A 13,755-nucleotide genomic window follows, 5' to 3' on the forward strand; every position below is an offset into this window, starting at 1 on the left:
GACATTCAGCATGACCCCACTAATAAGCTAAACAAAATGTACACCCGCATAATCATCTTTAAATAATAGCGCACACACAAAAAAATCTATCCTGCAGGTTCAAGGACTCTACCAAGGTGAAATGACACATTTAGAAGTTTGTGTTAAACAGCTCTTTCCCGTTTGGCTGTTGTGACTGCCAGGAACGGTGTAAGTATGTTGGGTTAATTAAAAATAATTGGCTATTGTTGGTGCAAGGACACAAGAACAATACAAAATACGTGAAGTGAATGAAAATCCCCAACTCTGTTGCATCTGTACCGTACAATGAAAATAAAGGCCTTCGATTCTGCTCTAAAAAAAAAGAGAACAGCTTTGATTGCGGCTCCTTTTCATGCTGGTCGGGCTGCTAACACCAAGATAGCATACTAATCTTTTATAGTTTAGAAAGTTTGCTGCGGGTAAGACTAGCATTAGTTTGTCATATACAGTAACTTAGCTTTATCTAAATTCTTTGTAGCAATTATTTACCTTTTTGAAAGACAAAGAGCCTTTTCTGGCCATCTGTTGCTAATGAGCTAACGTTAGCTTGCTAGCTACCGCAAGTAAAAACAGACACTTCTGATTGTTTTGCCACTAATTCGCAGTGGTGAGCACTCGGCAATACACATTTACAAGCTAAATTCTAATGTTTGTCCCATGAAATTGTATAAATTTATTCTCAACAATCTATTCTCTTAGTTTTGAAAAATTTCTCTTCGCCACATTGCTTTCTAGTAGGCTACGTGTACGTGTCTTTCCCTAATTTCAAATTCGTTCTCACAGGACTGAATAGATTAATACTTAATGATAGTGGTTGTAGTAAGAGCTGTGTAAGTGTATCCACAGTTTGATTTCATTATTATTCATTCTGGTGTTTAAAATGTTAAGTTCATTTACGTAAATGTATGTTTGTTTTGAGCATCAATAATTGAAGATGTAAATTTGCTTTATTTTTGGATGCATACAAGGTCTCGCGTTATTTTGGAGCGCGCATTTTCGTTTCCGGGGTTGTACTTCCGGGTCATTCAAGAGGAAAAGGAACGATGCAGCTGGCGTGACCGCATGGTCAGCACAGTTCAATTTATGTTAAGGACACACGGACTTCAAGATTTCAAGACCTTTTAATTCCCTCTTTTGTGGCAGCAGCCAACGAGGTATTTTGTTTTCCCTTCACTGTGTGAAGTTATTAGCTATTGTGTAGCCATACGTTTTGTTCATTGTACTGTATTATTATTTTTGTACAGTTTTCACGGTCAGATGGAGAGACGCTTCATTAAACCAGTAAAAGAAAGCTACTTGAGTTTGTCTTGCCTCGAGAGGGAGTTACAGTGAAAACTCGAAGCTGCAGTGAAAACTCGCTGCTAAGGAGTGAACCTCGCTGCTACGTTGAAACGCCGCGGCTAAGGAGTGACAACGTGACGTTCAAGAGAGAAAGCTCGACATTTTCACCACCGCAAGAAGGCACAAGATGGCGCCGCGGACTGCTTCGCTGCACAGCTCGTCGGACAACAACGGTGACGTCATTGCTTCAATGGCGCACGGGAAAAGCTAAGCGCAGTTCGCATTTCACACACATACAAGGCAAGAAGATTGCATAGTAGCTACATTTACATAAAGAAGCCACAAGAAAAGCTTTGACTGTTGATAAGATACCAGTCTAAGGGAAGGGCGATTTTGTAATTGTGCTATATTTACTGTGTGAGTGAATTGTGGATTGATACTGTAATAATTACAAATAGTCAATAGGGGTCGACATTTGTTAAGTTTTCATTATTTTGCAGTATTTAGTGACTGGGGCATATATATTTGTGTGAATTTCAAGATAGTAAGCCGACTGAATTTCTGTTTATGCATTGTATTGAAAATAAGTGTGCTTTAAGGTTTATAGTACAAATTTAACTTAAGTTAATAATAATTCTTTGATACATTTAAATAAGTTCAGATCATTTAAAAGGAAATAAGCAATTTATTTCACAAGTAGTCACACAGCAAGCAGTAATAGTTTTTGGCTTACAGATTCATTATATTAATTTTCTTAGTTTTTATTTGCATACAAGTGTAGGTTTGCTACAAGATGTCAACTAAAGGAAAGCTTACTGATACAGAAGTCAGTGATAGTGAAGTTGAATTACAACAGGTTACCAGGCAGTTAAGGGATATTCCTAGTGATGAAGACTTTCAAGAGCAGCCTGAAAAGAGTCAAGTCAGTAACACTTCTGAAAAGAAAATAAGAAGAAGTGAAAGGTGCAGAACTCTGACAGAGAAAGGAAGAGGAATGCAAGAAGAGAAAATTAAAGGTCTTAAACGTAGATTCAATTTTGCATATGACAAATGGAAATACAGTGTGAAATTTGCCAGAAAGAAACTAGTACAAGTCACAGAGCCATTGACGGATGATGAACTCCATCACATCATTGCTGAAGACCATAGTTATGCTGCAGATGTCCAGCGCATATATGATGAACTACGGCAAATCGAATTACCAGATCAGGAAACTCGCCGGAGAGTTGATCTATGCATCCAAGTATCCAATTTCATCTCTCACAGAGCCGCAAAACAACTAGATGGACATACATTTGAAGAAGATGATGGATGGCCTGAAGTAGGTTCTCTGTTCAACTCTAGTGTCTGTTCTCTCATCTCTGGCTCTAAGAGGTCCTCACTACATACAAGTGGGTCAGCTGAAAGACGACAAGAAGCTGCTGCTGAGGCCGCTGCAAGCCATGCTGTTCTCAAAGTGTCTCAAGAACAAGAAAGAGAACAACAAGAAATACAGCGCCTGCAAGAGGAGTCAATGAACAAATTAGCTGAACAAGAGGCGGCAGCTGTAAAGCGTCGTTTGGAAAGAGAAGCTGAAGAGTTGAAACGAAGAATCCAAATAGAAGAAGAGGAAGCTAAAATCAAAGCTCAAATGAGGGCAGAACATGCAGCTCTCCAAAGAACCCTTGATGAAAGGAAAAGAAAGGTACAGCAGTTGGAGACAATGAAAAGTCTAAGTGCAGCACAAGCGAGAATCGAAGTATACGATCAGGTGGAGGTTGCACAAGAAGAGAAAGACATACTGGGTGGTGAGTTGAGAACAGTCAAACAAGTGCCTGCTTCTACAAGTCCTCCGTCCCCATATGTGTTCTCTGCATCAAAGGCCCTGATGTCCTCCTCACCTGAAAGTACAGCAGAGCTCGTCAAGGTGCTAGCAGATGCAGTGAGTACCAACCGAATCCCAATCCCTGAGCCTGTAGTATTCAAAGGGGATCCGTTGATGTACAGTGACTGGAAACTGTCATTCCAAGCGCTTATTGAGAAGAAGAACATTAATGAAAATGAGAAGCTCTACTACCTTCGTAGGTATGTGGATGGAGAAGCAAGGAAAGCAATTGAGGGCTATTTCTTACTTGGCACTCCATCAGCCTATGTTGCCGCATGGGAACTCTTAGATGAGAGATATGGAAACCCATTCACAATTGCACAGTCATATCGAGACAAGCTTCACACGTGGCCCAAAATAGGACCTAAGGAAAGCCTACAGCTGAGAAGCTATACAGATTTCCTTCGCAGTTGTGAGGCCGCGATGACCCACATAAAGGCATTGGGAATCTTGAACGACTGCAACGAGAACAGGAAGATACTCTCAAAGCTGCCGGACTGGTTGATAGCGAGGTGGAATCGGATGTCTGTGGAAATGGAAGAACAGAATGGACATTTTCCCACTTTCAGTCAGTTCGTCACATTCCTAATGAAAGAAGTAAAGATTGCCTGTCATCCAATCACCTCTCTGCAGTCAGTCAAACAAGGAGACGCAGACACCACAAGTGGAAAAAGGAACCAGACCATGGGAGCAAAGGTTCTAGCTACAAACATAGATGAAAAGGATGTCATTACATGTGTCTTTTGTGAGAAGAAGGGACACACCTTGCATACATGCAGAACATTCATGAAAGATGAAGTTCCAAAAAGAACAAGCTTCGTTAAAGAAAATAAGTTGTGTTTCGGTTGTCTCAAGCCTGGGCACTACTCAAAGAAATGCAGCAGCAGAAGTGAGTGTGATGTGTGCCACAAGCGGCACCCAACCTGCCTGCATGAGGACAGAGTCAAGGTTGACAAGAATCCAACACAAACAAAAGAGAAGCAAAGTCAAGGTCAAGAGGAACCTGAATGTGTCCCTCCTGAACAAACTACTACAGTCGCCATAGCACATAGAGCAATTGTTGGTGAGGCTGGCACGATTACCTCTGCAATACTTCCTGTCTGGCTCTCAACTACAACTTGTCCAGCTGAAGAAGTCCTCGTGTATGCACTGCTGGATTCTCAGAGCGACTCAACTTTCATTCTCAGCGAAGTAGCTGACACGTTGAAAGCCAAAAAAGATCATATCAAGCTCAAGCTGACTACAATGACGACAACTTCAACAGTAAATTCACAAAAGGTGAACAATCTACAAATCCGTGGCTATTACTCAAGAAAGAAAATCTCCCTACCACCAGCCTATACTAGGGAGTTCATTCCAGCAAACAGAGATCACATCCCTACAAATGAAAATGCGAAAGCCTGGTCCCACCTGGAGCACCTTCAGGAAAGGATTGCGCCTCTTCTGGACTGTCAAGTAGGTCTGCTAATCGGGTACAACTGCTCACAAGCACTTCTACCAAGAGAAGTTGTTTCCGGCAAAGTAAACCAGCCCTACGCGCAACGCACAGACCTAGGATGGAGTATTGTGGGATGTGGAAGTCCCTGTGTGGACTACGGAGATGCCATCGGAATAAGTCATCATATGGAAGTGAGACAAGTGACACCAAATATTGAGTCTTCTACCAGCTTCCGTACAGAAGTACACTATGTAAGTCGAATTAAGGTAAAAGAAGTAACAGCTACAGAAATTATCAAGGTCCTCGAATCCGACTTCTCAGAAAGAGCGAAGGAAGAGAATCCCATCTCACAAGACGACCTGAAGTTCTTGTCAAAGCCAAAGGAGAGCATCACGCAGAAGGTGAATGGTCACTACGAGATGCCCCTTCCGTTTAGAGAGGAACGACCAGAGTTACCAATCAATAAGACCAGCACGAAGCCTGAACAGTGGTCCTACATTGCTTCTCACAAGTTTGTTTCGCAAAGACGTTCACATCAAAGAGAGTGCAAGGTGGGAGAAGTTAGCAAAGATGACCAAGAACTTCACAAGCGTTTCCTGTGCTGCACTGAGACAAAGGAAGAGCGGTCATTGCGAGACAATTTGAAGAAGTTCTTGGACTGGACAATATCTCCACAGGCAGTTGCGAGAGTAAAGCGAATGACTAAACACAATGGTTTCAAGCAACGCACAAATGTCTACAAGTATCGAAGAAAGGACAGAAGTTGCCAAAAGTAGAAGGGACTCTAACGTAAATGACATAATCCTTCTTCAAGATGAACATTAACCACGTAATGAATGGAAACTAGCAAGAGTCACTGAAGTCTACCCAGGGCAAGATGGTAGGGTTAGAAAGCTGAAGCTACTAGTTTGCCACACCACATACGATAGCAAAAGGAAGGCTACAACCAGTACAGTCCACCTAGAGAGACCCATACACAAGATAGTGACTTTAATAGAAGCAGATTAAGACACTATGGTGAATCTAATTAATACTTAACTGTTTGCAACTAACTTACCTTTGAGAAGCCAATTGGAAATGGTATATGTTACTTTCAATAAGAAATTCCACAATGTTTGTGTAATTTGGTGGGAGTGTAAGTGTATCCACAGTTTGATTTCATTATTATTCATTCTGGTGTTTAAAATGTTAAGTTCATTTACGTAAATGTATGTTTGTTTTGAGCATCAATAATTGAAGATGTAAATGTGCTTTATTTTTGGATGCATACAAGGTCTCGCGTTATTTTGGAGCGCGCATTTTCGTTTCCGGGGTTGTACTTCCGGGTCATTCAAGAGGAAAAGGAACGATGCAGCTGGCGTGACCGCATGGTCAGCACAGTTCAATTTATGTTAAGGACACACGGACTTCAAGATTTCAAGACCTTTTAATTCCCTCTTTTGTGGCAGCAGCCAACGAGGTATTTTGTTTTCCCTTCACTGTGTGAAGTTATTAGCTATTGTGTAGCCATACGTTTTGTTCATTGTACTGTATTATTATTTTTGTACAGTTTTCACGGTCAGATGGAGAGACGCTTCATTAAACCAGTAAAAGAAAGCTACTTGAGTTTGTCTTGCCTCGAGAGGGAGTTACAAGCTGAATTAAGTCCTTACTGAAGATTCAGGTACAATTCTACTTCAAGTGGAAGCGCAGTCGGACTCAAATGTAAATGTTTCACCTGTAACTTTTGCCGTATTGGATTTGACAGCCAAGTCGATGGGATTCGCCACACTACCGATGAGGGTTCACGACCTGGCTACAAAGACGCAGGTCTTTATTGACTGAAACGTGAATGAATCAACTGGCCTTGTTGGTCAATCAATGTCCTCTTCTGCTTTAATTAAGTCCTTCATCAGCAAATGCGGTGACGCGGGCCTCGGTCACAGTCCATAATGAGGCACGCACGCTTTCATCTGGCTCATCAAGTGAATTACCTTGCTTGCCGGTCATGTCATTAGCTCGATTGTCTCTGGTGAGATCTGATGATTTTGCTTTTTTTGGGGGGGGCTTGATGTAGAGTCCAGCACAGAAGAGGCTGCAACATTGTGTACATCAGTGGCGATCCGTCATGGCTTTGCGTCCCGGACATAGGCTGCAGCGTTCTCGGCCGTGCTCCGCGGTCCTCCGGCGCCCTCCAGGAATGGTCCGGCGAAAATATCATTTAAAGTGGTCGTCCGACTGGAGTAATCATCACGAAAACGGGGACAAATTTTGTTCCTCACTTTCAAGAAAGGACATACGAGAAACATCAGTGGCTGTCCAAATAGATCAGTAAACTTTATGGTTGGTTGAAACCTCTTGCTGCTTTTCTGCGACGTAATTTTTTTCCCCTTCTTCCGGGTTGTGTTTACATCATGGTCTCCAGCCAGTTCCGAATATTGTAAATTCCGACGAATTGGCAAATTGTGATTTTGTCATACACCACGGAACTGGTTACATTACAGTGTGTGCGTATCAACCTGCGTCAGTCCTGAATATTTCTGCTTTAATTTGATACCTACACAGCAGTATAAAATAATATTTAATATTGAAATCAATAATAAAAATACCCCACAAATTTTTTGCTCGCGCCCATATGTGAGTCTTCTGCATGTCCACTACAAAAAGTCACCGCTCGCCACTGATGTACATTCAGAAAAATAATACAAGAGAATGTGGCTACCCATGTGGAAGAAATCAATGACTAAGACGCGCTGCAAAAAAAAAAGAAAAAAAAAAGTTGAAGGTGATTTGTGCGACAGCAAAGGCAACGGGTTCCACTCCTTCACCTGGTGCTCTCCTTATTAAACCGTAATGGCAGCCAACAGGCCGGCGTGTCAGCGTGACGTACTCCACCACCTGCTCGCCTTGTCCGACAATAATAAGGCGAGAGGAGAATTTTGCTCAAGAAGGTAGAGAGGAAAAAGATAATCCTCTTTGTTAGGCATTAATGCTCTCTCCGCATCGCCTCCATTAGCTACCGTCGCTTTGATCAGCGCCGTGACGGCGGTAACGGCTTATAATGTCCAGAGAAACTTGAACACGTGTACAATTTCAAACCAAGATCGCTGCTGTTGCGCAATCCGTTTAAAAATAACTAAAAAATGTCAACACAGCAAACGTGACAGATGTGCACAAGTTTATAGGGTTGGGATTTTATCCCTCCACCCTCCAATCGAGCGACACGAGCGGCAAATTAATGAAAAGGTCCGCAAGCGTCGTGCTGCTTGTTTAACATTCCAACTGATGAGGGCAGACGAGTGCTCGCCGATTGTCTGTGATTTGATAACCAGATGGAAGAGATGATCCGCAATCAGTAAATTGGAAACTTGCGTTAAATTGATTTACCCACTCGGTTGATTTTCTTCCGCCACTTTCCGCAAATTCCGCTGAAATGTGATCATCATCAGCCTTCTCTGTTGTGTATAAAATGAATTCTTGAGCAAACTTAGTGGAAATTATCACCGGAAAAAGCCAAATAAAAGCAAAACTCGTTATGGTTTGAACTCGGGCTGCACCTGTTGAAATCAAGTATTCTCTCAATTAACCCATCGAATAAATACAAATAAATATTTTGCATTATTGTGTGAAGGCTGAAGTCTCACACCTTAATTCCGACTCTTTAGCAATTCATCCCACGTCGTCGTCACGCATCTACTTCCACATAATTTATCCAATTCCCACCATTCCAATTTTAACATATTCCAAATATTCACGCCATCGGGGCGAGTATTTTTCTTTTTTTTTTTTTTTTTTTTTTATTTATGGGGGGTTGGGTGCTGGGGGTCGGGGTGTGTTCGGGGGTTTGGGGGTCGGGGGTGGTGGGGCCTGGGTCGTGGTGGATGGCGGGTTTGGGTGGGGTGCGGGGGGGTCGTGGGGGGATGGGGGCTGGGGACCGGTGGGGCGCTGTGGGGGCCCGCTGGGCCTCGTTCTGCGGCCTTGGGCTCGGGGGTGTGGGCCGGGGCTGGGGCGGGGGTGTTCCGGGTGTCTGGGTCGGCTCGCCGACCGGTGTCCGCTCGGGTGGCTTGGGGGTGGCCTTGGTGCTGCCGCGGCCTGGGGATTCCGGGGGGGGGGGGGGGGTGCTCGCTTTGCTGGACCGCGGTTGACGGCTTCTTTCTTTGGTGGTGGTCCTTATGCATGCCAGATCCATCGCACCAGCATCTACTGAAACTCAAACAGAAGTTGCCTCTCCCTCCCACAGCCCCTTGAATCAGTGGGTGCTGGTGTCTGTGGATCTCACTTTGCTTTATCTATCCTTCCCTCCTTCCTCTCTTTAGTTTTTCCTCTGGTCACTTGAGATCTCAATTTATTGGAAGTTTGAGGTTTCTGGCGTTGGCATAAGACTCCGGTTTTGTAACCACGCAGGAGGGGTCTTGTTGGTGCTGGACTTCACTTTGATGGATTGGATGTACTGGCTTCTATTGATCTCACTCTGCCTTATCGATCCTTCCCTCCTTCCTCTCTTTAGTTTTTCCTCTGGGCTCTTGAGATCTCGCTAAATTTGCTGGAATTTAGAGGCTTCCGGGGTTGGCGTAAGACTTTGATTTTGTAATCATGGGGAAGGCAGGAAGTGTTTGGTCGGTGCTGGATGTCACTTTGATTTACCTTTCTTTTCTCTTTATTTCTTTTTTTTTCTGACCTTTTCTCTGGTCTCCTGACCATTTAAATCTCACGACTCTGGCAAGATTCTGAAGTACCTGGTTAAGGCGAAGGGTAATGGGATATTTATAAGGTTTTAGGTGAATGAATGAGTATAAATTTATAAGTATTTGCACGCACGCACACGCACGCACGCAAACGCACGCAAACGCACACACGCAAACGCACGCACGCACGCACGCACACATACACACACACAAAAAAAAAAAAAAAAAAAAAAAAAGAAAAAAAAAAGAAAAGAGCAATGATGACAAGACGTTGAATCGGTAAGACTACCGAATGAACAATTCTGAGCTCTTAAAAAAAAAAAAAAAAAGGGGCGAGTATTTTTCTAATTCCAAGTATTTGCAGTTTTTGCAAAATTCTACATTTTTCACCCAGAAACTTCCCATTCATTCCAAATAGCATATTTAACATTACACATTTACATTGTTCCCATCTGAAATTTAAACCATTCAGCTCATTCAAATCACCTTAGGAATGACAATTTTAAAAAATGTTTCAATTGACCAAAAATTCAACATTTTCACTTTAAAAACCGACAAAAAAAAAAAAATCCCTATTCATCGTCAATGACACGTTCAACAAAACAGATTCACATCTTGCACGTTCCAAAATTTTCAACCCCCCCCAAAAAAACCTTAACAAGACATAACATATGATACATTATTCACTCCTCCAACTTGACCTATTCAAACCATTTTAATGCAACATGTGCAGATCATTCGACATCATTCCAGTTGCTGCAGTGTTTTTTTTTCATTCAGCTTTTTAGCCGTCACACATAATTTCTCATGTATTTTGTAAATGTCTAGCTAAGCACAATATTGTGCATTTTTACAATTTTTGGTATGTTTTTGAAGGAGCTGAAAATGTCCATTGAATTGAATAAAAATGTGAAAAAAAATCTGTAAATTTCTAAAATTATTTCACTACAGTATGGTATGTTTTACAAGATTATAATATATTATAAAGTGAGATTTATTTTATTGAAAGCATTAAAAATGTTTTTGGTGGAGGCTGGAACAGATTGACAGCATTTCCATTCATTTCAATCGAGAACGATGAGATGGAAGCAATTTAAATGTGGAAAACCAATAAAAAAAGAGAGGGTGAGGAGAGGAATCTTCAGAGAGTGCAGAAGTGAATTGTGTCAGTCAGTTCCTCTCCTCTCGAGCCCAGAACTGAGTGTCTTCTCTCCTTTTTGTGTCGTGGTTAATAGATGTCAAACAGGTAAACCTGACATTACGGCACCACTATATAGAAGGTGGTTTGATAATCAACCCACTGGGTTGTTTTCCCTCCTCAAACCCTGTTGAAATGTGAATGAAATGAATTCTGGCACATCGTTCCCAAGATAAGCTCATTCAAAGTATGCAAAGCGCTCCGGGGTACGGCGGAAAGTGATGGCGTGTTGGTAATGATCTGCCTTTTGTAAAGAGAACCAGCACGATTGGCCCAAATTAACAGCGGACGCATTCATGACGGCGAAAACGAAGTCTCAGCGGGGCGTCCCACCACGCCGGCGAGGGGCATCAAAGACCACTGGAAACCAATTTCCCGTCGACTCAAACGCTGCAAAACTGCCTCCGGAGCGATCCATTTACAAGAGACGTCTTTGCTTGAAAGTGAAGCCTCCTTGGAGATGCCCGTCGGGGAGCGAACACGCCCACATGCGAGCAATCGAACTACAGAAGGAGTTTATCAAAACAAAATTTTGAGCATTCGGCGAAACGAGTATTAATGTGTGATTGCGCAATAGCATTCAATGCCTGTAGACTCACCACTTACACAAAAAAAGCATGAAATCCTCGTTTGACTTGTGTCAATGTGCATGTATACCTTTAAGAGGCGGGGCCTGTTGAGCGCTTTGACTGACTGATCAGACTTCAACGGTAAACGAAACGTCGTTAGCTAATTATTTTACCGCTTGTTAGAATGAATTGGTAGAACGATTTAGCCAGATTTAAGTCGCACACATTCAGTCGCAGTCGCAGATACAGCGTGAAGATGTCAACTCCAAGTAGACAATAATACGAGCTGTTTGTAAATCGCTGAAAGACGGGTGCCAACTTCGTTGCCTGTCAAATATTGATATTCGCCACTCTTCAAACACCATATAGTGCACTTTTTTGACATTTTTAATACACCCATATACACGCTGTCAATTCCGCAGAGCTACCAATGAAAACATACTTTATGGATTTTTTAACGATCGCTGGCAGAAGCGTCCGCGCGCATACTTCTTCTTCTTGCCATTTAGACTGCAGCAGTCGCCTTCATTTTGATTACGGCAGAGCAAAACACACTCGCAAGGCCATCAAAACAACTCGTTACTTTGCTTTAAAGCGGGGAAAGTGACTTTTTAATTGCGTGTATACACATATTTGGCTCTCTGGAGTGTCGGCCCACCCATCAAGTGTGAAATTACAAAAACTGAGTACAATTTTTTTTTTTTTTTTTTTTTTTGTGAGCTGGCTGTCGTCAGAAAATGTGTTGTCAGCAAGCCGGTCAGGATTTTGGTTGTCTAATGAAAAAAATAACTCTCGAGTAGATCCACAATCATGTAAAAGCCGAATGATGGACGCACACATTAGCTTAGCGTTAGCTTCTGCTAACAGTTGATTGTTCTGCTGCATGTGTCCACACTTATGTTGTGGTGCCATATCTATGGTGAAAAGTAATTATTGATCTGTAATTATTGATCCTGTAAGAATTTTTCCACAGACTCATTCACTCCCAACCAATTTCAATGAACAATTGTGTTTTATTGCTATTGCTATAAAAACATGGAAGCTACCAAAAGGAAGATTAGAGTCTCTTCTTTCATGAGGAAAGAAAAGTATATTTGTATAGAGTGTAGCCAAGTTTCATCATTATTCACAAACCTGTTAAAAACACGAGCAAAAAGAGCTTGTTGCAACATGGCCCTGGCTGATCTCTTATACTCTGCTGCCACCTGTTGGCCGTTTTTTGGTAATAACTACCATTGCTTTAAGCGACCTCTTCGCGTCTGAAGCTGCATCAAAGCCTTTTGCATGATCTAGCTTTAAAAAAAAACAAAAAAAAAACAACAACTTTGAAATACATTTTTGGGAGAGAAGGACAAAGTACGAAAAAACGTATTTATACGTTTTTTGTGTTGAATGTGTTAAACATCAGAAACTAAAATCTCACCAAGATGAAATAAATATCTCAAATCGAGGCAAAATATGCTTGTTCTTTGCAACCAGGTAGTTTTTGTGTCAGAGCTTATTACTGGTTATGAGTATGTTTATCTTAAAATAAGATATACGCAAATTTTACAAGGTTATGTAGTGTACTTAAGACATTGTGTCATGCATGTGTGTGGGTGTATATCTAGAAAATGCCATTTGACCAATTTCAGGTGGGTCTGAAATAGGAGGAGCATGACATCGGCGTCATCTGATTGGCTGCCGAGTAAGCGCTTCTAGTCCACGCTATTGCATCACTGCCACGCCAGTGCTTTTTAAAAGTCTTTGAAGTCCAACATTTCATAACTGCCGTGTTTGGCCTCCAAAAAAGTAATACCTCTCCCAACACTTTTTTTGTTTTTTGTTTTTTTTAATGAGTGTGAATCTGCTGAGTGATGGCGCCGCTATTAAGCGTGATAAAAACGAACAAGGCGAGCAAAACATTTTTTTTGGCTGGCTCCTGCGCAATCACACCATTACAGGCCGAGCGTTGCCTTCTGTCATAAATTATACAGTCGCTACTCGCCAAGTTAATTCCCTGCGTCCTGTCTGCTTATCAGGACCCTTTTTGAAATATTCATGTCGGGGATCACAGGTGGCTGCATTCAGTCCACGCAGTGAATCTTGCAGAGGCGCACTTGATCAATCTTTCAGCTGCTGAGGTGTCCACATTTCTCGGCTCCGTATTAATAAAAGGGCTGAAAAAAAAAAATCACTAATACGATACGATGATATCACAATATTTAGTCAACAGTGATGACAGGATCACCCAATGGTGATTATAGATGTATTCTATTCTATTCTAGCTCAACATTACCAGAAAATTGGGGGGGGAAAAAAACAACAAAAAGCTAGCAACGTATTAATTACCAATGAAGGCTTACCAACACAAATTCTGTAAATTTGACAATTTAGAGTGGGGCCAAATAGACTCAGTTTTAGAGTAATATTTACACTTGGAAGAGCTTAAAATAAAGAATTGGGAGAAAAATAAATGAATAAAAGTCACTCAAGGGTGGAGGAATGAACTCACGAGCTTCAGAAAACTGTCTTTGGAGAAAAGCTAACAGTAGGAGGGGCATAGCTCAGGTGGTAGTGTGGCAGTATCCGAAGATGAAGGTCATGAATTCATTCCTCAACCCTTGAGTGTCTTTTATTTTATTTACTTTTTTTTAAAAATCTTAGCCTACTCTAAAACTTAGTCAATTTGGTCTCTCTCTAAATAGAGTCAATTTTACTCTACAGAATTCACTGTGTAA

The 13,755-nt window shown here is 41.8% G+C and overlaps 2 protein-coding genes across 4 annotated transcripts in view; one reads left to right on the plus strand and one right to left on the minus strand.

Moving 5' to 3' along the window:
- sema6bb (sema domain, transmembrane domain (TM), and cytoplasmic domain, (semaphorin) 6Bb) overlaps positions 1–13,755 on the minus strand; it is a 179,056-nt gene that overhangs the window by 8,900 nt on the left and 156,401 nt on the right. The window lies entirely within an intron of this gene.
- Positions 863–6,254, plus strand: LOC144027751 (uncharacterized). Of its 2 annotated transcripts, XR_013285531.1 has the most exons (3): positions 863–1,175; positions 1,266–6,063; positions 6,154–6,254. XR_013285531.1 is itself a non-coding variant. In XM_077535550.1 (2 exons), the coding sequence occupies exon 2, from the start codon at positions 2,096–2,098 to the stop codon at positions 5,378–5,380; it is 3,285 nt and encodes a 1,094-aa protein (XP_077391676.1). In that variant the 5' UTR covers positions 863–1,175; positions 1,266–2,095; the 3' UTR covers positions 5,381–6,182. The 2 variants fall into 2 exon arrangements, 1 of the variants encoding a protein (XP_077391676.1); XM_077535550.1 differs by having other exon boundaries at positions 1,266–6,182.

This window comes from Festucalex cinctus, chromosome 10, assembly GCF_051991245.1.
Source record: "Festucalex cinctus isolate MCC-2025b chromosome 10, RoL_Fcin_1.0, whole genome shotgun sequence".
NCBI lineage: Eukaryota > Metazoa > Chordata > Actinopteri > Syngnathiformes > Syngnathidae > Festucalex > Festucalex cinctus.

What these genes read in the sequence shown, in the direction of transcription:
- LOC144027751 (XM_077535550.1), top strand. Translation starts at nt 2,096, where the DNA reads ATGTCAACTAAAGGAAAGCTTACTGATACAGAAGTCAGTGATAGTGAA.